Here is a 23,359-nt window from a genome sequence, read left to right on the forward strand (position 1 = left end):
TTCATCCGTTCCACATTTCTCCCTGCTCCCCATGGCTCAGTCTTCCTCTTTATCCTGGTTTATTTCCCAAATATAGCTCTATCCCACGGCGGACAGTGATGCCCTCTGCTGGTTCCACAGTGCTATAACTCCCTTTTTGCTTTTTACGCCAAGAATCGGAGGCACCCGCCTGTACCACCAGCTCTTGGAACCTATTTTCTGCAGCCCTGAAACCTGGGGATCGACCGGAAAATGAACAAAGCAGCTTATAAGAGAACAAAGAAGAGGGATCTGCCGGGCCAGAACAAGGGGCAGTCTAGTCCTGCATGCAAGCCTGGTATTGAGGTAGACTGCCTCTGCACATGGGCGCTCCATCCCTCTCCCGGCTTGCAGTTTTCTTCAAGCAGATTTCCCTCCCGGCAACGTTTGCATTTATAACTCCAATGCAGTTTGAGCCCTCAGCCCTATGCAGGGCATGTGAACCAACCTCTCGTCCGCTAGCCCCCGCCCCGTCGTTTCCCCTCCTAGCCCGCGAAGCCGTCCTAAAACAAGACGAGAAGTGCAGCTGGCAGCTGCCTTTGCGACGGGGCCAGCTCCACGTCCCTCTCCCTGGAGAGCGATCCAGGTCCTTCAGTTGAAACGCATTGCATTGCATTGCACGGGGATCATTGCAGCGGGTTGGGCTGGATGACCCCCTGGGTGCCCTTTCCACAACCCGACAGTTCTCGAGAGGCCCCACCTCCCCATGCACGCAGCTTCGCCCTCCCCCCCCTTAGCAACGCAGAGGCTACTCTCCACTCCCCCCCCACTCCGCCCTTTTTAATATTTTTTTGCGGCATGCCGTAAACCATCTCTTCCCGCTACAGGCAGACGCAGGGCGAGGAGACGAGAGACGGGGAGAGCCTGGAAGGGGAGGTGCCGCCCGTGCCCGCCAGCTGCTGGGGGCATTAGAGCAGCGGCGGCGCCCCGGGGGGTGGGGGTGGGCTGCGGAGGCGGGGCCACAGTAACAACCCCGCCCCTTTTGCTGGGGGGGGGGAGAAAGGGAAAGCTGGGCTGAATCGCTCGCCTGCGTGGGAACTGGTTGCTTAGATCCCCCATTAGGGCGTATTGGTTCCCCCCCTCTCCCTTTTACCTTATTGGGAGTGGCTTTTGTTGTCTCCGTGGGAGGGGTGCTGGTGGGGTTTGCCCCCTCCCCTCCCTCCCTCCCCCTTGTGGGTTTCTAATTCATCCCCCTTTATCTCCCCCCTCCCTTGAAAGCAAGAGGGGAGGGTGCTCACGTCGGGGTGGGCTCGCCTCGCCCAGGTAGGCTGGTCCCTTTGTGTGGCTGGGGAGGGCGCCTCCATCGTTGGTTCTCCTCCTCCTCCTCTTCCTCCCCCCACGTGCTTAAAGGAGAAAAGGGGCCGCCCCAGGCAAGACTCTCGCCTCCTCGCCCGACCCTGCTGCTGCCGCATGCGTGTCCTCCTCCGCGTCCCTTTTCCAGGCTGGCACCGGGGGGGTCGTAGTCATGGCACAGGTGGGGCACCGGGTGGATTACCTGGCGGGCTTCTGTTGCCCGGTGGGGGGGCTGGCGGCTGGCAAGCCCCGCGTGCTGTGCCATGAGAACCAGATTTACCTCTCCAACGGCACCGAGTTCGTCTACGTTTACGACCAAGAGGGGAGGTTGATGAAGGTAAGCGGGGGCCTTTGATTCTGCTGACCCAGATTGGTCCCTTTTGCTACAGGGGGGTGGGGTGGGGGACACGAGCGGAGAAACTGGGTCAGATGCTGTGAGGCAGGCAGAACATCCCCCCCCCTCGGCTTGATGCAAACTCTTTGAAACGCTAATGGCAGGTGCACAGGATGTCACACATCTGCAGGATGCACGAATTTATCTGGAATTGCTTCCTCACCTTGCTTCTAATTGCTAACCTCGTCTAAAATTGCCCCATCGGAGTGCAGGAAAAACCCCCACCGTTTTAGGCACCCAGATTGTGTGTGCCACATAACGTTTTGGGAATGTGAGAGGGCAGTTCACCAGCAAAGTAAAAGCTTGGTCTACCGTCTTGGCAGTTCAGTTTCTGTGTGATCCGTTTTTTGTTCATCGCCCCTTAGAAGGTGGCAACAGCTGCTGGCTGCTTCTATGCATGGGCAGAAGATGTAGCTGTGTGTTTTGTGTGTCTGCACCCATCCACCCTTTGATGACTTCACAGCAAACCCAAGTATTGCATTTTAAGCATATAACCCAGAGGGTGGGGAAGGTATCGCTGTATGCACGGTTATGTTTTAATAGAACATTTCTATTCCCCCCTCCCCGCTGCCCCCATTGTGCTCAGAGGAATAAGACTATGGCTGTATTGTGGCAGAGCAATTGGCATTTCTCTAGGAGATCTGGTTGAGAGACGGTTGAGAACCAAAGCCCTGGACTTGCACGAACTTTGCTGTGTGCACCAGGGATGTGGAACCTGTAGCCCTCCAGGTGTTGATGGACCACAGCTCGCATCAGTCCTATTAGCTATGCTGGTTGGCGCTGATGGGAACTGACAATCCCAACAACCTCTCAAGGGTTACATGTTCACCATGCCTGGTGTAAAGAGAGTTTACACATATGTATTCATGTGCCCATGGAAGAGAACAGAGTGCCAGGCTCTGTACATCTGTTCAGCCACTGAATTGTAGCCAGTACCTTTTCTGGGACCAAATCTGGGTTTGCTTTGCAAGCTTCTAAGCAGATGTGCATAGGCGTTTAGAGCAAGAAGCAGAGTGAAATGGATTCTGTGTGGCTACACATCCAGATTTGGTGTGCCTTGTCACCTGCTTGCCTCGGCAACTGTAGCATGAGACAGAGCATCCTAGTTCCTCCCCTCCCTGTCCCTTTATTTCTGTGATGAGATTACATAATGATTTGGGGATTGGTTCTGCAGAGGATCTTGTATATTACCTGTTGGATGCCTCATCTCAGCATAACCACCTGTGGCTTTTGGATGTTTGTCTCATGTGCAATTGACAGGCAAGGCTCCCTGATGTGCCAACCTGAGCTTAAGCATCTAAATCCTCAATTAGGTCTTCTGCTGACTTTCCAATTCACTCTCTCACTCTTAGCAGCCTTTTTTTGCAGCAGGTCGGTTGTCTGTACTACATAATCGACTTACATATGGCATCCAGTTTTTGACATCTGCCTGTGGTGGTCTGGGCTTGTTTTTGTGTGTGTCATCTGTCAGATAGAAATCTGCCTCTACCCTCTGGGGGTAGTTCTGTTAAACCAAAGTTTAGAACTGTAAAATATGGGGTGTTCTTTGTTCTGTTCATTTGCACTGTCTATCGTCCCTGTTGATGAGCGACTGAAGTCTTTTTGTAGGGATTCTATCATTTCCCCCTGTTACTGCCTGTTGAGCCCGTGACAAGCCTTAGCACAATGCTAAATGTATCCCTTTAATTTATTCCCTTGATTGTTTCTAAGGAGCCCGTGATTATGGTAATATCTGGCTCAGCCTCCCACACTATTCTCTTGCACAGAGAAGTAGGTCACAAACGGGTTAACACTTCTTTTTTTTAATGCTGCTGATTCCCCAGATCACATGTGATGCTGGAACATCTAGCGTTTGCCAGATTTCTCATCCTTAAGAAGGTGCTCACTTTGCAATCCTCCGAATTGCTGTTGCAGCTTTTACTGCAGACAGACACGTGGGGCTACTGCCTGCTCCTTCGCTCCCGAAATGGAGGCCCATCTTGCATGAAATATGTCACTTGTTCATCAGCAGAGCGCAGCAGCAATGGCAACCTCTAGCAGCTTAAAATGAGGAATTACATATAGACTGCTAGATAATATAAACTCCGCTTATTGCAATGGATGCTCCTCAGAGAAAATGGCAGGAGTTGTACATCCTCGGCACAGAAAGAAAAAATAAGATCCTGCTGATTTATGTGAGGGAAGCCTATGTTAAATCAAAGTGTGTGCAGACATAACGGCTTCGGATGACACGCCACTGGGTATACGGAATGGTACCCAGAGGATGTTGTGTCTGGCCAGACTCAGGATAGGATACAGGAGGCAATAGATGCTCCTGAGAAACTTGCTTCTTTTTCATGTGGCTACAGCATTTGGAGGAGAAATTCCCAGGGTACCCTTGGGGTGGAACCCAACATTGCACTGTTACAAACGTTCGGCGTGCTCAAGAATTGCAGCCTGCCAGATGGAAAGATTATTTTGGGGCATGTGGGAGCAGCGGGGTGGGGAGGCCTCTTGCACAAGGCTTCAACTGATGAGGTGTGTTAGGTGAACCCCACCCCTTGTGTTATTACAATGGGGAAGCTCTGGGATAGCTCAGTCAGTAGAAAGCACAAGAATCTTAACCTCAGGGTTGTGGGTTCAAGTCCCACGTTGGGCAAAAGATTCCTGCATTGCAAGGGGGTTGGACTAGATGGCCCCTTATGATTCTGTGCTTCTATTGTTTATTTTCAAATGAACTGCGTGGCATCTTTGAAAGCAGACAGGTGCTGACTTTGTACTGGCTTTGCACCCACGCGTTTGATCGCAGAGCAACGTGGATGAATTAAGGTGAAGCTTCTTCCGTTGTGTCTTCATGATGGGCAAAGCTCCACTTCCTAATTTTCACCATGCCAGGCTGCTGCTAATAACACAGGAGATTGCCAATCTTTTATTTTTCTCTTAGTGGCCAATCTTATGTGTTAGTTTTTAGCACTCATGAAGAAGCAAAACTGGTGTTCTGCCATTTTGGCTTCTTTGGAGTGAAGAAGGTTTATATTAGGTCACTTTAGACCAGTGTTTCCCAAACTTGGGTCTCCATGGATCATCCTTAGCCAGCAGGACCAGTGGTTAGGGATGATGGGAATTGTAGTTCAAAAACAGCTGGAGACCCAAGTTTGGGAAACACTGCTTTAGATGATCAACATCCTGCTCTGGGTGGGTGTCCATAGACCTGGCCTTCCTGTGGGCTCAAAATGTGGCTCAGCCAGGGGATGGGGTTGTAGAGGTGGCTCCCAGTGCCCTCCTTCCCTTGTAGGATTACTGAAGACCTTATAAGTCCTTTTCCTTTCCCTTTCCTTGGCCTATTTTCTTCCTAGGCTGTCTACAGGTTTCCCGATCAAGTTTGGCACGTGGAGCTTCTGCCTCTCCACCAGCAGCTCTATATCCTCTGCGCTGGAGTTGGTATTTACTGTGTTTCCTTGGACTACCAAAGCAGGTGAGAGACAGGGCGAGGGCGTTACCTGGCAGGTGTTTCATACCTGTTTCTGAGGACTCCAGGTTCTTCCACAAGGCTGGATTAGTGGTCTGGGCTGGAAGGCTCCTACTCTATGCTGACTGTTCCCACATCCCTGGAAACGGAGATTAATGATCAAGTTGCCACCCTTGTTGGCGACCAGACTATCTTCTTCCTTACCAGGCTTAGAACTTTTTCAGTGACATGATCCACTAATTTGTCATGTTGATATTGCTGTCCTGTACCCACTTACCTGTGGGTAAGTCCCAGTGAGCTCAGTTGGGCTTAGTTCTGAGTATTCACGTACAGAATTGTGTGTTTTTACACTTCTCTCTGTGGCCCTTTCATGGTTACCAACTGTCATTTTGTAGTTTCTTCATTCTGCTTTTTAAGATAAAGCGGTAGACCATCTGATTTGCATGCAGAAGTTCTCAGGTTCAGGTAGGGCTGGGAGAGGTGTCCTATCTGAAAACCTGGAAAGCCACTGCCAGCCAGCGTAGCAATTATTATTATTATTATTATTATTATTATTATTATTATTATTATTCCGCCCTTTATTGAAAGATCTCAGGGCACTGTACAACGTTAAGAGCATGTTTTACGGTGCATAATAAGAACAACATAGCATAAAGCATAATAATAGAATACCGTAGATCCCAGCGTGTAAGACGACTTTTTAACCCCAAAAAAGAGGTTAAAAAGTTGGGGGTTGTCTTATACGCCGGGTATGGGCGGTGCGGAGAGGAGCCCGGCCCCCGCTGCTGCTGCAGCGGTTCTGAAGCAGTAGCAGTGGGCAGCGGGCTCCACTCCGCACCGGGCAGCTTTCACCCGGCGCGGAGCTGCCCAGCGTATTAGGCGACTGGGTTTATAAGACAAACCCTCAAATTGCAGCTGCCAATTTGGGGGGTCGTCTAATACGCCCAGTCACCTAATACGCCGGAATCTACGGTAGCTCAGTTGGTTTGAGTGTAGTGCTGATAATGCCAAGGTTGCAGGTTCAATCCCCGTATGGGGTAGCTGAATATTCCTGCGTTGCAGGGGGTTGTATTAGATGATCCTCAAGGTCCCTTCCAACTCTGCGATTCTATAATAAGGAAAATTAATTTATTGGTAATAAAATAATCATAATTATTATTACTGAGCTAGATGGACCAATGGCTCTGACTCTGTATCTGGAGTTTTCAGGCAGAGAATTGGCCCACACAGCAGCAACCTCTGTCAGTATTTATTTTTTTAAAAATGGTAATAGCAGCCAGAAAGAGGGGTGATGGTGTTTGCATTTGCAGCACTAGGGAAGCTAGTCTTTAGCATTCTCCACTCCCTCTGTACCTTTTTGCCTAGTTAAAATTGCCACCCCTCCATTTTGCCATATGGTACAGTTTCTAAATGGGAAAATGGTGAGGGGTGGATATTAAACCCCTCCCTCCCCAATGCTGCAGCCCCAGTCTGAATCTCTTTGAGTCGTAGCCAACGAAATCATTGCATGTGCAGGACATCTTTCCTGAGCAGAACTTCCCCCTTTGCATCTCCCCTCCGGGCCCCCCCTCCCCAATAAGACTCTGGGGGGGTCCTCTAACCCTCCGGAGCTGATTTGGGCAGCAGCATGGAGAGGAAGAGGGAGCCCTGTTCCACTTGCAGAAGTTGTTCCTCGCATGCAGTGATCCAGTTGGGCGCACGCTCTCCTTTTGGCCAGCCACTGTCCTATTTGTGGTTCTCTTGCTTTACATCTGAGGTGCCTGTTTGCCTTCCTGTGCCTCTCTGCCACAGCTCCCCATCTTCCCAAGCTGCTTGTGAGTCTTCAGGGCAGCAAAAGGGTTAAGTGGAGGGAGGGGGGGTTGCTCTCCCTCCAGAGCAGTAGCTTCCCTCTCCTTTACCCAGCTGGCTGCTCCCAAATTCAGCTCTGTGAATCACTGCCACCTCCACCTTTGTTTCTGAGCTATACCCTTTGGCTCCGCTGAGAGCTTTCCCTTGTTTGCTTTGAAGGTTAGCGAAGCGGGCAGACGGCGAGGAAAATGACTGCTTCTCCAGCGTCCTCCCCATGGGCTCCGACACCTGCACCTTCCCCGACGCCACGCTTTGCACCTTCACGCTGCTCAATGACGTCCTGGTCACCCTCTCGCAAGTCCAGGGGAAGTGGTGCATGAACCTACACAACCTCCCGGGCCCTGAGGACCAGGGGAACTTGCCACGCCAACCGATAAGCCATGTGGATATCACCACCAGCACCAACAACGACGGGGACCTGTCTCTGGCGCACTTCCTCCCCGTCCTGTGTTGCGCCTCATCCCCCAGCGCCACCGACCACAAGGAAGGCCTGCGCCACTCGGGGGGCTTCGTGCTGGAAGAGCCTCTCTTCAGCCTCCTCTTTGGCGTCGATGCGGCCATGTTGGATTCTCCCATGATCCTCTGCGGCTTCCCAGATGGGCAGCTCTGCTCTGTGCCCTTGAAGGCCCTGAGCTCTCCCAACAACCGAAGCTGCGAAGATTCGCCCGTCAAGATCCTCCACCACTTGGAGGAGCCGGTTGTCTTCATTGGGGCCCTGAGGACAGAGCGGAGGTCCCCGGAGGCAGAGGAGCTGCCCGCCTACGGAGACTTGGGCTGCGACTGTGTCGTGGCGCTGGGTCACTATGGCAAAATGGTGGCCATCAAGGCGGCTCAGGGAGAGGAAGTCAAGGTCCCGGAGCTCCGCGAGTATTGCCTGCAGGGGCCCGTCCTGTGCGCGGCCTGTAGCGGGGGAAGCCGCATGTACTACAGCACCCATTCCGACATCTATGCCGTCGACTTGGACAGCAACATCCCGGAGGCCGAGAAGGTGGAGGACGCGGCAGCGACCCTTCCGTCCGCTCTGTCTCCCGCCAGCTTGAGCATCTGCAGTGTGGTGGCACTCTCCTTGTCTTCCCGGGAGTCGGAAGGTACTGCAATGTGTCAGGGAATTACTCTGTGGGCTTAAAGTATCAGGAATAACTTGGGCATGGGGCCATTGTGAGCATGCAGCCCTCAAAATGGCTGCTTGTAAATGGCGAGATGAAGGCGGATGAGTTGTGAGGAAGTGGTGGCCAGGATGCACCTTAGCTGGGGCCTGGCTGTAATCCCTCCCACTCCTTACATCAGGCCTGCACTGCTCTGCAACACCATTGGCTCTCTGTCATGTGGGCAGGATTTGGTTCCACAAACAGGCCAGAGAACCAATGGGGACGGGATTTGGGTCCACGAAGAGGCCAGAGAACCAATGGGGGCAAGATTTGGTTCCACAAACAGGCCAGAGAACCAATGGGGACGGAATTTGATTCCACAAACAGGCCAGAGAACCAATGGGGACGGGATTTGGCTCCACAAACAGGCCAGAGAGCCCAATGGGGATGGGATTTGGGTCCACAAACAGGCCAGACTATTTTATATCTGTCCTTACGCTGGCAGACAAGCCTCCTGGGCCAGATGTGGCCCTGAGAGAGGTGCCACTTGCAGCCCTTTCAGTTGCCAATACAGAAATAGGAAAAGGGACCGGGGAAAGGAAGACAGTCTTGTGACTCTGGGCGGAAGCTTGGGGCCTTGCTGTGCCCACCTTCCCTTTCCTTTTCCCAAGTGCTCCCCACCCCTCTCCTCAACAACGTTAGCTGCTGGTCAGGGCTCTGGAGACTCTTGCCCCCACCCACAGTTCCTGTCAGCAAGCTCCTTCAGCCCCCACCACACTGAGCCTTAGCACACTGTGGGTGAGCTACAGCCAGCATGGTCCCCGGGCTGCAGGCTTTGGCCAAAGGTGGGGTCTTTGCCAATGAAGCAACCTGTGGCCCCCTGAGAGCAAGTGTGGGGGCCGTATCTTCAGGGTCTGCCCCAAAGTTCTCCTTTGCTACCATCCCTCCTTAAGGCCCCCATTTCCCTGTGAGCCATTCATGCCAAGCCCCCCAAGTTGGGCCTAGCCAGTCAAGGAGTGGGGAGTTCTCTTGTTCTGAGGAGAAAATGGAAACATTTGCCTGCCTGCCAGCCTGCCTGCCTGCATGTCTCCAGCCTCATCCCAAGGCCTGCTTTCTGAGAGAGAGAGAGAGAGAGAGAGAGAGAGAGAGAGAGAGGGAGAGGGAGAGAGAGAGAGATATGAAGGCCTCTGGCAGAAGCTGTGCCCATCCTGCGCTGGCTCCAGGGTGCCACGATTCTCTCTCTCTTCAGCATCCTGCACAGAGGGGAGCTTAGGGCCAGCACAGAGCAACCCCAGGTGCTAAGAGAAGCAGAAGGAATTGAATGGCAGTTCAGGAGCTCTGCCTCCTCTGGCAAAATGGCTCTGTAACGCTGTAGCCATTCAGAGTCTTGGTTTTTTTCTTTTTCTTGTGTGGAACAGCTGCATTGTGCTTGCTCACCATGCAAGAGGCATTAATATCCTGTGTGCAGGAAGCAGCCTTCCTCTCGCCCTCGACGAGGATCAATAAAGGCTCAGCGGCTGCCATTTGTCTCTTGCCTTCAGAGCAGATCAGGAGTGGGGCCGCTTAGCCTGCCAGGATGGGATTAAGAAGCGTGGGGCTCTTTGCACCCACTCTTCCCATCAGGGGCAGCATCAGGGATGTTGCCCAGACTCAGAATTACAGCGTTTAATTCATTGTGAATATTTGGGTTTCTACAATGCTGGAAATGTCTTTCGTGTGCTAGATGTTGAACTGAGCAGGAAAGGAAGATGGCGTTGGCTGAGAGGGCAGACAAAATAGCGTTGACACAGGGCACCTGCGCTCATGAGAACTAGGACCTTAGGTTTGTTGGTTTGTTAATTGAATCCTGAAGATCTCAGGGAGGGAGGCAGATTTTGCCCGTAGCCTTGTCCCATGTCCTGTCTGGACACCACCCTGCCCGCAGGCCAGTTCTCTCATCTCAAGAGCTTGCAAATCGGGAGATGGAAACAAAACTGAGGAACAATGTGGCCACACAGAACCAAGTGAAAAGAGGCCGGCTGGCCCCTATGCGCAGCCGAGACAGGATTCTGCAGGGAGCATGTATGTGTGAGTTTGCACGTCTTCTCCCGAGTGCTGCCGAACTCTTCTCGGAAGCAGATTCTCCGTGCCCTCACAGCCCACCCCCCTTCGGCTGCCTGTCACTTCGCTTCAGCATCACTCCCGACAGCGATCCTCTGTGGGGAACAAGCAGCGGGAAGCCGCTTGTGCCTGCCTGTGCCCCTGGATAAGGGAGCACAGTTTGCCTGGCAGCAAGGAGCTGTGCGCTTCCTTTGTAGCAAGGTGGCTGGTGCATCAGCAGCAAGGATCCTTTCCCCCTTCCTTTGGCTCCCTTTCCTGCTCTGTCCCCAGGGCGGCTCTGCATCTTTCTCACTCCCCCTGGTGCCATCGCTTTCCACCCCCCACCCCCCGTGTGATCGGTTTCCTAGTGAGGGGCGTGGCAACTTCCGAATTTGCTTTGTTCCCACTGATGCAGCCGTGGCGGCTCCCGAACATTCAGCACAGTCTCATAAGGTTCATGGTCTTCCTCACCACACCTTGCAGCTGCTCCTGTGTGCAGATAGGAAATTGCAGCCTCATGATTAGCACTCCAGTGTTTTTCAGACCTCTCCCCCTCCCCCCCCCCTTTTTTTTTTAAATATGGCTTCGGAAAGGATTCTTGTCTGACTTACCTTTCTTCCCCTGAAGCGCCAGTACAGTGGTACCTCCGGTTAACTTAATTCGTTCCGGGGGTCAGTTCTTAACCTGAAACTGTTCTTAACCTGAGGTACCACTTTAGCTAATGGGGCCTCCCGCTGCTGCCACACCGCCACCACGCAATTTCTGTTCTCATCCTGAAGCAAAGTTCTTAACCTGAGATACTATTTCTGGGTTAGCGGAGTCTGTAACCTGAAGCGTCTGTAACCTGAAGCGTCTGTAACCTGAGGTACCACTGTACTGGAATTCTAGACCAAGCATGGGCAAGAAAGTCGATGGGGGATTATTGCTGGATCTCAGGTTGGCAAGATTTCATGAGTCCCAACGGTTACAACAAAAATGAAACACACACCCCAGAAATATACTGCTGAAATAAAGAAATCAGTAGGCAATACGCTGGGTGTAGGTTATTGTCTGGAAGAATTGCGATCTCAATTTATCTCTGACGCTCAAAACAAAATGGTGGACTCAGGATTCCTCACTGCAGAGGTGGAGAGCCTGTGGGTGCAGGGGCGGAGGAAAGGGGGGGGCAATGGGGGTGGTCCGCCTCGGGTGTCATCACTGAGGGGGGTGACATTCGGCACGCCGCCCACCCACGACTCCCAAGCCTACCCCGAGCCGTTGGGGGAAGGGGCGGAGCTGCGCTGCTTTGACGGTGGCATTCCTCCCTTCCCCCTTCATTTTGACAGCTCGGGGGAGGCTTGGGAATCACAGGTGGGCGGTGTGCCATTGCCCCCACCCCGCTCCCGGGCTGCTTCCTGGGGAGGGGAGCCTCCCCCAAGCTGTCAAAAGGAAGAGGGAAGGGAGGAAGGCTGCTGGCAAAGTTGCGTGGCTCGGCCCCGCCCCCGCCCAGGAGCTCCCATAATCCCTTGCCAATGGCCATTCTGGCTGGGGCTGATGGGAGCTGGGAGTCTGACAACATCCCTGCTTTGATCCGAAGTGTATGACCTTTGCACCTGGCTCTCTGATTGGTAGGTCTCAAGGTCCTGCTGAAAACCTTAAGGTGGTTGAGGTGAGGCCAACATCCTCCTGATGCCGTTTTCTAGCACCCCACCCTCTGCCCCAATCTCCATCTCTTGTGTGCGTTTCTTTCCTCAGGTGAGTCCGAGCTTCTGGCGTTATCTGCCAAAGGCCGCCTCATGACCTGCGGCTTGTGCAGCCCAGATGATACGCAGCCTTTCAAGATGAACCCTGACAAAGCTGGGCAGAGGATCAAGGAGCTGCTGTCTGGGATAGGCCATGTCTCTGAAAGGTAGGAGCTGTCTGGTATTTGCATCCCTCTGCCTCCCTCCCTTCTCTGTCCCTCATGCACACAACATATTGCACACACCAGATGCTTTGTGTGTGTTTTCCTTTCCTTTTTCTTAGTGCATATAGAGAAAAATGCAAAACTTAGTATCAAATATCTTTTTTCCTTTTTTGGGGGGGGGGGGTCCAAGCTAAGACTTTGATCTAAATAAAATAAAAACATAAAGTGAGGCAGAGTGTTTTTTTGGGGGGGGAAAGAAAGGAATAAAGAAAGAGAGGGAGAGAAATAAAGAAAAAGAACTAGAAAAGAGGTTAAAAGAGAGAGACAAATAAAATTCAGAAGGTAAGGGACTTCCGATTCTTTGTCCACTATATATAAACAATATTCACTTCATCCACCCCAGTATAACACCCAATGAAGTCATTTTCTACAAACAAACGTTATCTTCAACCCTCAAATCCTAACACCGTTCTTTCATTTTCTTTTTCACGCAAAATGTTTATGAGAGGATTCCAACCTTTAACAAATGTTAACAATGACTTTTTTTCGTATCAACCATGTCAATTTCGCCATCTCAGCCAAGTCCGTTAGTTTTAGCAGCTGTTCTTCCATTGTTGGTAATAATGAAGCCTTCCATCTTTGTGCGTGTAAAAGCCTCGCAGCCGCAACACACCGGGTGTTTTCATATGAATATCTTGCAATGCCACCGGGATTGTCCTTCCTCAGAAACTGGTATGGGGAGGTCAGCTTTGGCAATCTGGTAGCAACATCCAAGGTTCAAAAGCTGGCCACAGGTGCCTTGCAACAGGTTGGCAATTATAGCTCTGTTTGGGCATGCAGCCCATCATTTAATTCTGTTGGCTGCGCTCCACCATTGTCTGCAACTGGGGACTAAAACAGAGTTTGCAGGCTCCCTGCATGATTTTGAAGCCTGGGTGTGCTTGTACAGCAGGTAGCCTTTTTCGGACCGCACCCATTTCCCCTGCCCCACCTGAAGAAAAGGCATGGAAAGCAGCAGGGCTGGGCAAAAGGAGAGTGGCGGTTCTTGTTTTCTCCAGTGTTCTTGCACAGGATTTCCTGTGCATGTTCATTTCTGGCAGGCGAGTGCCTTTGGCCCCCTGTTAATTCGTCTTTCCTTTTGTGTGTGTATCCACGCCAGCTCTTGGCCTTCCCTGTAATCCGTTAGGACCTTCAGGCTCCAGTAGCAGCACCGGCATGACTGTGTTTCTCTCCCCCCCCCCGGTCTCTGCAGAGTGTCATCGCTGAAGAAGGTCGTGGACCAGAAGAACCGTGCTCTGACGTGTCTCAACCAGGTGATGAACGTGAGCGCGGCTTTGCTGTCTGGCCAGAGCAACCAGAAGCCCATCACTTGCACCATCACCACCCACTGGAGCCACATCCTGGTCCAGGACAGCTTGGCGGTCTCCTGCGTTTTGGAGAACGCCAGCGAGTGCACCCTGGAGCGCGGCTGGACTTTCTGCGTCCAGCTCTTCGCCAGCTCCTGCGACTTCGAAGAGGACTCGTCCGATTCTGCCACCACCTACACCTTCCCCATAGACCAGCTCCTCCCCGGGAACAAGACGGAGGTGACTCTCCCGCTGGGCCCCGCTGAGGGCTCCAAGCTGGAGCTGCCTTTCATGGTCTCCTGTTCCCTCTACTACAGCCTGCGGGAGATCCTGGGCACCGTCTCGGAGTCCACCGACCTGCTGGATGACCTGCTCTCCGACGACTCCACGGGCCTCTCCCCGGACAGAGAGGGCATCTGCCTGCCCCTGAAGGAAGTCACCATTGACCTCCTGCAGTGCCTCCGCTTGGGCGCCACCAACGGCAGCATCTCTGAAGCCTCCCCTCCTGCAGCTGCCCTCCCCCTCCCTGCGGACCCCCTCGACACCTTCCTGAAGCTGTCCCAGATGCAGTCTGAACTCGAGAGCGTCGAAGGCGGCGGAGAGCTGGTCCCAAGAGCTCTCGGCCCTCTGGGAGAGGCGTACTTGGCTCCCTCCGTGGCCTCGATCAAGGTGTCCTCTGAGCTGCTGAGAAGCACCCTGAAGGACTTCTGTGCAGGTGTGTGATGCTTGGGGGTTACCGGTGACCTCCTTCCTTTCTTTCTCTCTGTCTCTCCCTGGTGAGGGTTTTTAGTGCCTGCTGAGCCCACCTGCATTGGCGGTTCTTAAATGCTTATTCCCACACACACACACATGCTGGAAGAGGTGGCTTGTTTTGCGTGCAGAGGAGGCTGTTTGCATGATGGGGAGCTTCCTAGTCAATGGGCTGGTTTTATCCCGTCCCTGGGCAGCAACGTGCGGCCATCTGTCGTTTTATTTCATCGCATCCCGTTTACAGCCCCTCTTGTCCTCCAGAAAGAGTTCAGAGCAACTCCCATATGCTTCCTCAGGGTGTCCTCACCCAGATCTGGCAGCTTACTTGGCCAGCCCCTGCTTTAGCCTCTTTTTTGGAAAAGACCTTTGGGCTGTTCTGTTTGCCAACTCACCCCTCCTGGTGCAGAGGAGAATAATGCAAGCTGCCCAACTCGGGCTCCGGCTCCGGCTCTGTCTCCAGGCCAAAGGCAAGCTGTGTAGAAACAGTTTTACTTAAAACTCACAGTGGCCGTCTATCCCCAACAAACCTTGTAGAGAAAATGCTGGGTTTGTGCTCATACCTTCGTTTCCAAGGATGTTGTTGCAGGAGCCCGCTTGACCCTGGCTGGTTAAAAACAACCTCAGAAAACACCCATCCTCTGGCTGTTAATGAGTAGCATGTGGCCATGTTTATTCCTTAGTTTGGATGTTTTTCGTTACTTTGAATTCCAGAGAAATCAGTGCCACAGCGGTGATGTTCTTGCAAAGGTATCCCGGGGGCATATGTCCCTTGAGAAAGATTTTCCTAGGTTGAGTATTCTGTGCTAAGCCTAGGACTGATACTGGAAGAAGATTATTATTCTGTTTGTGAGCTGTTGGCCTTGCAGGACCCCAAACAACTTTTCTAAGCACCTTTTCCTACCTAAGTATGCCCCGCAGAGGACCTTAAGGTCAATGAATAACCATAGTTTAGAGGTCCCAGGCCCTAAGGAAGTCAGACTATCCTCTACCAGGGCCAGGTCCTTCTCAGTGATGGCTCCAACCTGGTGGAATGCTCTGTCCCCTGAGACTAGGGCTCTGCAGGATTTAACCTCCTTCCGCAGGGCCTGTAAGACAGAGCTATTCCGCCTGGCTTTCAGTTTGAATTTTATTCCCCTCTCTTCCCTCCCCCTCCCCTTTTTATGAAGATTACCCACTCTGGGACCCCACAGCTAATTCTCCCCTGGCCTCCTCGCTGGCCCAAATAGGACTAATTTTGCCAGCTAGACCTGGTGACCATCTAATGTTTATTGGATGGATTTTTCCCCAAATTGATTTTTGAACTTTGAATTTATTGTTATTCACGCTTTTATACTGTATTTTATGCTGTTTTTTGTTGTATCACAATTAAGTGTTTTAAATTTGTTGTTAGTTGCCCTGAGCCCGGTTTTCTGAACCAGGGAGGGTGGGGTATAAATAACAAAATTATTTATTATTATTATTATTATTATTAAGTATGAAGGCAGCTAATTTCAAGGCCAGGCAACTCTGCAGTGAAGATTTTCAATTGTTGGCGGATGATCCCTGCAGAATCCTTTATGGAACCATAGTTGCATCGAACCAGAGAGGCAAACTTGGGTCTTCCTCTCTTCCCTGATATAGTGCTCCATACTAGCACCTTAAAGTTTGAAAATGATTCCCAAATTCTTCAGCAGGGTGGGGAAAACTCTGCTGCCAAGCGAGGAGTTGCACCTGGACCCAACTCCCCATTTGAAAGAAAAGGGGGCTGTGAAGTAAAGAAATGATAATGCCATTGGCACATGCTAGCAAAAAAACCCAGGGTGACCCTCCTCATCTGTACTTCCCAGTCTGCAGATCCTACTTCCAGCCAAGGCTGGCGTGCAAGGTTTGCCAAAACAAGCAAAAATATTTTCCCCAAGGAGCATCAAATCCTGTATTTACAGTTAATTACGCTGGGTATAAATTTGCATAATTGTCCTCATTGGGTTGGGTTGTTGTCGTAGTAAGATTTGAATGCCTTTGCCAAGAATGATGGCCATGGTGGCGAGATTAGGATCTGGGGGTTCCCTTGATCCATCTGCTGGAACTGTGGATCCAGCTCCCGCCAGCTAAGGTGGGGTGCCTTTGGAGCTGCTGCACCTGCAGCCAGGAGAGCAGCCTGCGACAGGCACATGTGCTTTTGTGAAGCATTAAACTTGGGATTGGGTCTTTTGCCTACAAACCAGGTGTGTGCCCTAGCCTTGGACCGTCTGCTGCAACTGGCCGCTCCTTTCACCCCACCAAGTTGGCAACCAGTATCAAATCACCCCTTTGCTTGGCTTGCAAATATTCTGCCCCCGGCCATATTGCACTGCGGGACAATCAGAAGAACCGGCAGGGCTATGGGGTCTTTCGCCCTCCCTGTTAATTTGCATCGGGAACAGCCCTGCCTTGTGCTGCTGCAGCAAATAATCCCGGCCAGCAGCTTCCCAGGCGCTTCAGGTGGTTGGTGCAGGGTGGAAATTGGGGAGAGGGGCAGTCGATGGCGCCTGCGAGCCGCCCACAATTCACACATGCTTAATGATGGTGTCTGCTCTTCTTCTCTGCTGTCGCTGCTCAGATGTCTCGCTCTGCTGCGCTGTGCTACGATGGCTGCTGGCGGAGAACGCCGAGGCGGACGCCCTGCAGAGCCAGGATGCAGCAGCCGTGCGGGGGCTGGCCCCAGATGGAGGCGAAGTGCAGTTGAACATCCGAGAGGCAAGGCATGAGTCGTGGGCTGGGCCTAAGGGAGACGGGCGTAGGGTTATCCTCCTGCTGGCACCTTGACCAAGCCAGAACCTGGCGTGGTTCTGGTTAGATTGTTGAAAAGTTCCGTACAGCAGCAGCCTCTGCCCTTGGGTCAAAGCTCTCACCTTGCATTCCCTCTTTCAGGTACCTGGAGTAGTGTCTCTGCTGGCCTCATAAGAGCCCGGAGCTTGACCTTAGATTATAAGAAGCCTGAATATGGCAGAGGGAAAAGAGATCTTGGGAATACCTGGATAGGAAACTTGAAGCAATTGAATTACAGCTTTTTGCCAGGCTTTTCTGCACGCCTTGCGTGACCTGTGGGGTGAGGAGACCCATAGCTCTGCACAGGCCTCGGTACATCTGTAGACCTCTGCACGTCCTGCCCACCCCACCCCCCTCTCTCTCGTCTCCAAGTTTGGAAATTGCTGCTGTATATGCAGAAGATAAATGGAGCAACCCAGCACATGGCTGGAATTTCTGCATGCTCACTGCAGTAACTGAATCACAGTGGCTAGGTTGGGCTGAAAGCATCCTTTTCTGAGTACTATAGCACTAGGTGTAAGGGAGAATTCCCTATAGCAAGTTGTGTCTGTATGTATCAGGCAGGCAGGCAACCTATTAAACAAGAGCAGTGGAAACTGCTGGGGCAAATGCCCTGGTTTCTGACCCCTGTCATTTTTTTCTCAGTTGCTTCACTCACAAAGTAGTCCTGCAAATTTAACCTTGGAAAGACGGGTGGGTTTCTGGCATACGAGAATCAGTGGCTCTCCAAATGTCGCTGAAGTCCCAAGTCCCACCAGTGCCAGCCCCCATATCCCACAGTCAGGGATGATAGGAGTTGCCGCTCAACACCACGTGGAAGGCCACAGACTCCCCACCTCTCCTCTAGCTTACCCAAAGGCAGATTCTACAAAGTCATGCTGCGTGCAACAGCCTTCTATCTAGTCCAGGGATGGGGTACCTTTTGCAGCCCTTTTGGGCAGACTTTCCAGGGCCTGCATGCCAGGGGCTAGAGGCAAACATGGACAGGGCAGAAAATGTGAGTCCCACCTTTGTAGAGTAGGCTACATTACACACTCTCTCTCCCTTTCTCTTTTCCATTCAGGCTAGCAAGACACATCACAGTTCAAGGACTCATTCTAACCAGGCAGGAGTGCTTGTTAATAAGGGCATGGAAATGGGGCTAGGGAGGGGTAGTCTGAAAGGGGGTGGGCCAGTTTGGACAGAGTCCCGGGGGGGGGCAGATGGAAAAGGCCTGAGTTTCCCCAACCCAAGGGCTCAGCTGTGTTTGGTCTCCTTTGCCCTCGGTTACTGAGATATGAACACAGCTACCACTTGACTGCAGGAGCCCGGTCCAGGGCACTAAATAAACGGGTTTCTCTTGCTCATCAGCTCTGCCGCATTTCAAGGGGGAGGGTGATCAGACAGGAGCTTTGGCTGCCCCCCTCCCTTTAATCCTCTTGCCGCGGCACATAGCCGATGTTAATTGCTAGCTGGCTCTGCCACCGTGGCCGGTAAACCCCCCGAGAGGGGTGGCGGAGCGCTGGCAACCACCCGGCCCCTCTGGCTTTGCGCATGGGAGCATTAATAACTCCAGCAGTGATTAGTGGCCATGCTAATTCTGCTCCGGCTGGCCCTTGCGGATTAAGCTCATCAGGGTGCATTTCAGTGGGGCACGGACAACAAGCCCTCTCATTTCGGCAGGGGCTTCTGGCCCAGCGTTTCAGCTGGCCACCGCCGGGGTGCCAATTCATGCCCATGTTTGGTGGGTCTCAGCATCATCTGGGTAAATTCAGGAGAGGGGAGAAGTGGGCGATCTGTGGATCTGTTAATTAAAGCTACTCCCCTGGCATCTCCTTGGAGTCTGGGAAGTTACTGGGCACTGTCTTGCCACGGTTGGAGGAGAGATAATAGTGGAAGAGGGTAGGACGGGAAATGATTAATTTCCCCCAGAATCTGCAGAAGCGTGCAACAAAATATTAGACCCAAGGGGACCAAACGCCGTCTTCGCCACCAATATGGCAAGCTGTGCCAAGCCACCTGCTTACATCCCCTGTAAAATGGAAATGGATGGTGGGCTTTTTCTGAAAACAGACCATTGAGGCGCTTTGCCGCTGGGCTTTTTAATTTGCACTGTTTGGATGAATTTGCGGCAATGGTGTGTCCTCCTTATCCTCCAGGTGGCTGTCAGTGACCTGAACCCAGCAGGCCCCATCCAAGCCATGGAGATCATAATCCAGAGCTCACCAATGGAAAACATGTCCCAGCTGCACCATGCTGTGGTCAGGCGCATTCAGGTACCTGAGATTTCAGATAAGTGGGAGGGAAAGAGATGCTGTTTTGGGGTTCTGGCATCCATCGGCTTCGGCCAGCATGGGCTAAGAATGGTCAGGGATGGAGGGCCACAGATTACATGTTTACTATTAATGTTTGATGTTTTTAATTACATCTTGATAACATGCTCTGGTTATCTCCTGCTTGGACGACTGCAAGGCACTCTTTGTGGGGCTACCTTTGAAGGTGACTCAGAAACTACAACTCATCCACAATGCAGCAGCTAAACTGGTCACCGGGAGTGGCTGCTGGGACCGTATAACACCGATCTTAAAGGCTCCTCATTGGCTCCTAATACGTTTCCGAGCACAATTCAAAGTGTTGGTGCTGACCTTTAAAGCCCTTAACGGCCTCAGCCCAGTATACCCGAAGGAGCGTCTCCATCCCCTTTGTTCAGCCCAGACACTGAGGTCCAGCTCCAAGAGTCTTCTGGTGGTTCCCTCATTGCGAGAAGTGAGGTTGCAGGGAACCAGGCAGAGGGCTTGCTCGGTGGTGGCACCCGCCCTGTGGCATGCCCTCCTGTCAGATGTCAAGGAAATGAAGAACTATCTGACTTTTAGAAAACCCCTGAAGGCGGGCCTATGTAGGGAAGTTTTTTTGTTTGCTGTTTGACTGTGTTTTTAATATTCTCTTGGGAGCCACCCAGAGTGGATGGGGCAACGCTGTCAGATGGGTAACATATAAATAATATTATTGTTGTTATTCCCCACTCTAAAGGGTTTGAGAAACAGGAACCCTGTTCTGCCTCATTCCAGTCATCTTTGAAAAGTGTGGGTCCTCTGATTCTCTTATTCGAAGGCAAGGAGCCTGGATTTCTCCATTGGTTAATCTTGCTTTAATGAGCCCCCCCCCCTTTTTTTAATGCAGACTCTGATTCTGGAGCAAGCAGCCGAGTACTCTTCTCCCCCAGATATCCGTGTGCAATACCTCCACCAGATCCAAGCCAACCACGAGGTAAGAGGCATTTCTCTCCCTGAACCACCACCCTCCCAGGTGTCCTTAGGTTCCAGGGGCCACAGAAGCAGATCTTGCGCCACATAGTTCTGCCTGGATTGTTGCAGGAAGGCTGGAGAGTGGAGTGGTGGTGGCGGCAGCAAGGGAGGTGGGTGGGTGAGGCGAATCACATGCAATCCCAGGCCTTTTGCTGCTTGGGTTGAGCTCTGGAATTGCCTCTGCCCAGAGCAGTTAAGCAGGGCTTCTCTTTCGACTCTCGCCCGCATCAGGCCACACAGAGACACCTAAACGGAGGAATCCGGGTTGACAGACTAAATGACAGCAAATGGATTTATGGCTTGTTCTGTAATTGCTGGGCTGAGACAGGCAGTTGGGCTGACCCAATCTGGCAGTGACTGCGTTCCGTTCTATTTACGCTTTCCCTGACTTGATTAGCAACCCCCCCTCTCTCTTTCTCTCTTCCTCCCTCCCTGTCCCTCAACCCTCCCCTCATCCCAGGGCTTCAGGCAGACATTTATAATGCATTCCATATGATTTCAGGAACTGGAAATGTTAAATCTCTTTGGCACTAAGGTTTTCACTCAGGGCTTGTCTCCTCTCTCCTCTCTCTCTCTCTCACACACACCCAAATTCAGCAGCAAAGAAAATTAGATTCTACAATCCGAATGAGTTTTACGCAAAGACTTCCGTGCTTGCGTAATTTGGGGTGGTGGCAAAAAAGGGGATAACCGGGGGTGGGAGTTGGGGAGGCATCTGGTTCATAGTGGGCTAAACGGGGAGTCGTGGAGAGCGGAGGACTGTTACATCTAGGAGAGGAATGAGGGAGCATGCCACAGGATGTGGTAGACTGGTTGGACATCAGCCCGCCTGTTTAAGCCAGCCTTCCAACTCAGTTGGTTAGGGAAAGAATGCCAAGGTTGCAGGTTGCAGGTTTGAGCCCCATATGGGACAACTGCAATTTCCTGAGTTGATGATCCTTCCCACTCTATGATTCTATTACTGTGGTACCTCGGGTTACAGACACTTCAGGTTACAGACTCCACTAACCCAGAAATAGTACCTCAGGTTAAGAACTTTGCTTCAGGATGAGAACAGAAATCGCGCGGCGGCGGCGTGGGAGGCCCCATTAGCTAAAGTGGTACTTCAGGTTAAGAACAGTTTCAGGTTAAGAATGGACCTCCGGAACGAATTAAGTACTTAACCCGAGGTACCACTGTACTCCTTTGCTGCTGCCTCTCACAGCAACTGCACTCCTCGCCTCTCTCTTTCTTTCTTTTGGAAGGTGCTGCTAAAAGAGGCACAGTCCCTGCGTGACCGCTTGTGCCTGGGGAATGATCCGGAGGCGACGGTGGAGAAGCTCTTGCACGTCTACCAGCAGCTGCGCAACCCCAGCCTGGTGGTCCTGTGAGCGGGGCGTGCGCCGTGGCTCTCTGTCTTTAGTGCACCTCGGACGGCTGCGCACACTCTCTTTGCCCTGTGCCGGTGGAATGAAGGGAGCAGCTGGCTGTACACCTTGCAGGCGGACTGAGGGCTGGAACAGAGGCATGGCAGGGAGGAGGAGGAGGAGGAAGGGGATTCCAGCTGGACATGCCCTGGGGAGAGGGGGTGTCTGGCTGGGTCTGCTCTGTGGAAACCTGGCCTTTTTAAATTTATTCTCCTTTTCCCCTGTCCCTTTCTCCACTCACCCGCCCCATTTCAATGTGATTTTTCCCACCACCACCCCCACCCCCCGGGTTCTGAATCCCTGCCCATTCCTGGCAGATCTGATTGGTTTGTCTTGGCAGCCTCGCACGCAGGCAGAGCCGTCCAAGCAGACGGCCTCTGTGGATGCGTGTCTGTGGTGTGTGTGTGTGTCACGCGTGTGTGTACGTGCGTGTGTGTAACTTGGATGGCCGACAAGGTGCCGTTGGTGGGTGTGGGTGCCGTGTTGTGGAATCACACTCGACCGTTGCTAGTTTAGCTTCTTTCGCTTTCGGTGACAAGTGGCTTTGCTGTGCCAGGCCTTGGGGGTGGGGGGCGGGGAGGGAGGGAGGCGGGTTTTGGGGGTGAAGTGGGAGGGGGAGGCCTGTTGAGTTGTGGGGGGAGGGGAAGGGGGCAGATTTTAACCGAGTTTTTGTTCCCTTCCGAGCAAAACGAACAAGCCGACAGTGGGGGGAAAAGGGCTATGCCTCTAGCTGTGTTGTGTATTTCGGAAACACTGTGGAAAAACAAGACTCAAAAAAATAGGATGCCACATGCATAAGTAACTCAGGGGTGCTGTTCGGATGGTGCCCCTTTTTCTAATGGAGCGCTTTGCTCCTTTTTCCAGTATTTGTCCTTTCTATATAAACAACTTGCTTGTCTTATTTCCATGGTGGAGACTCGTGCAGGGTTGTTTGTGGGGTATGTGGGGTGCGTGGGCGGTTTTCTGGGGGGTCTTTTTTGGGGGAGGGGGTTGTGCACGTGTGTTTAAGCCTTCCTTTGCAAAAAGCCACATGTCCGAGAGAAAAAACACCCCGTTTTCATAAAGCTGCACGACAGCCTCCCTTTGCTGTGCAGCCTGTCCGCGTCTCCCTCTTCCTTTCTCCTGCTCTGCTGGCAGCTTGGGGGCCCCCCATCCACCCACTTTCGCCCCCCGTGGAGCTAATGCAGCTTCCGCTTTAAAAGCTGCCTCTTTTCCCGATGAATAATTGAGAAGCCATTCGGCGCGCTCGCTGGCCGGCACTAAAGGCCATTAGGAAATGCTCCAACACTTGGGGGTGAAAGATGCGAGCACTCTCCCATTGCCTGATCGGGAATAATTAATGTCATGTCTACCCTCTGACCTCCCAGTAGAGTCTCTTCACCTTGAGCCTCTGAGAGCTTCACTTCAGGCAGATGGGGCTGCTTCCTCTCCCCCCCCTCTCCTCTGAAGCTACTGGTTCAGCCTGAAAATGGATTGGGGGGGGGCTGTTGTCACAAAAATAAAAGATCACTGGGTTTTCTTTTTCCTTGCCCAGGCCTGCATTTTGAATCCCAGAGGTGGCCGAAGCTGTTTTCTTTTTGCAGAGCTCTACTACATCTCCCTCTCCTATTACACTGCTATTATTATTATTATTATTATTATTATTGTTATTGTTATTGTTATTATTATTATTATTATTAATCCCACCTTTCCTCCATGGACCTCAAGGGTGGAGTGCATGGTTCTCCCCTCCC

At 52.2% G+C, this 23,359-nt stretch overlaps 1 protein-coding gene across 1 annotated transcript; it reads left to right on the forward strand.

The window, feature by feature from the left end:
* The first annotated feature begins 957 nt into the window (after nt 1-957).
* FAAP100 (FA core complex associated protein 100) lies at nt 958-22,197 on the forward strand. Its single transcript, XM_053375471.1, has 9 exons — nt 958-1,648; nt 5,041-5,159; nt 7,161-8,089; nt 11,903-12,056; nt 13,306-14,114; nt 16,728-16,864; nt 19,075-19,191; nt 20,096-20,182; nt 21,465-22,197. The coding sequence occupies exons 1-9, from the start codon at nt 1,484-1,486 to the stop codon at nt 21,588-21,590; spliced, it is 2,643 nt and encodes an 880-aa protein (XP_053231446.1). The 5' UTR covers nt 958-1,483; the 3' UTR covers nt 21,591-22,197.
* Nucleotides 22,198-23,359: the final 1,162 nt, after the last annotated feature.

The sequence above is a fragment of the Podarcis raffonei genome, chromosome 2 (assembly GCF_027172205.1).
Source record: "Podarcis raffonei isolate rPodRaf1 chromosome 2, rPodRaf1.pri, whole genome shotgun sequence".
Lineage (NCBI taxonomy): Eukaryota > Metazoa > Chordata > Lepidosauria > Squamata > Lacertidae > Podarcis > Podarcis raffonei.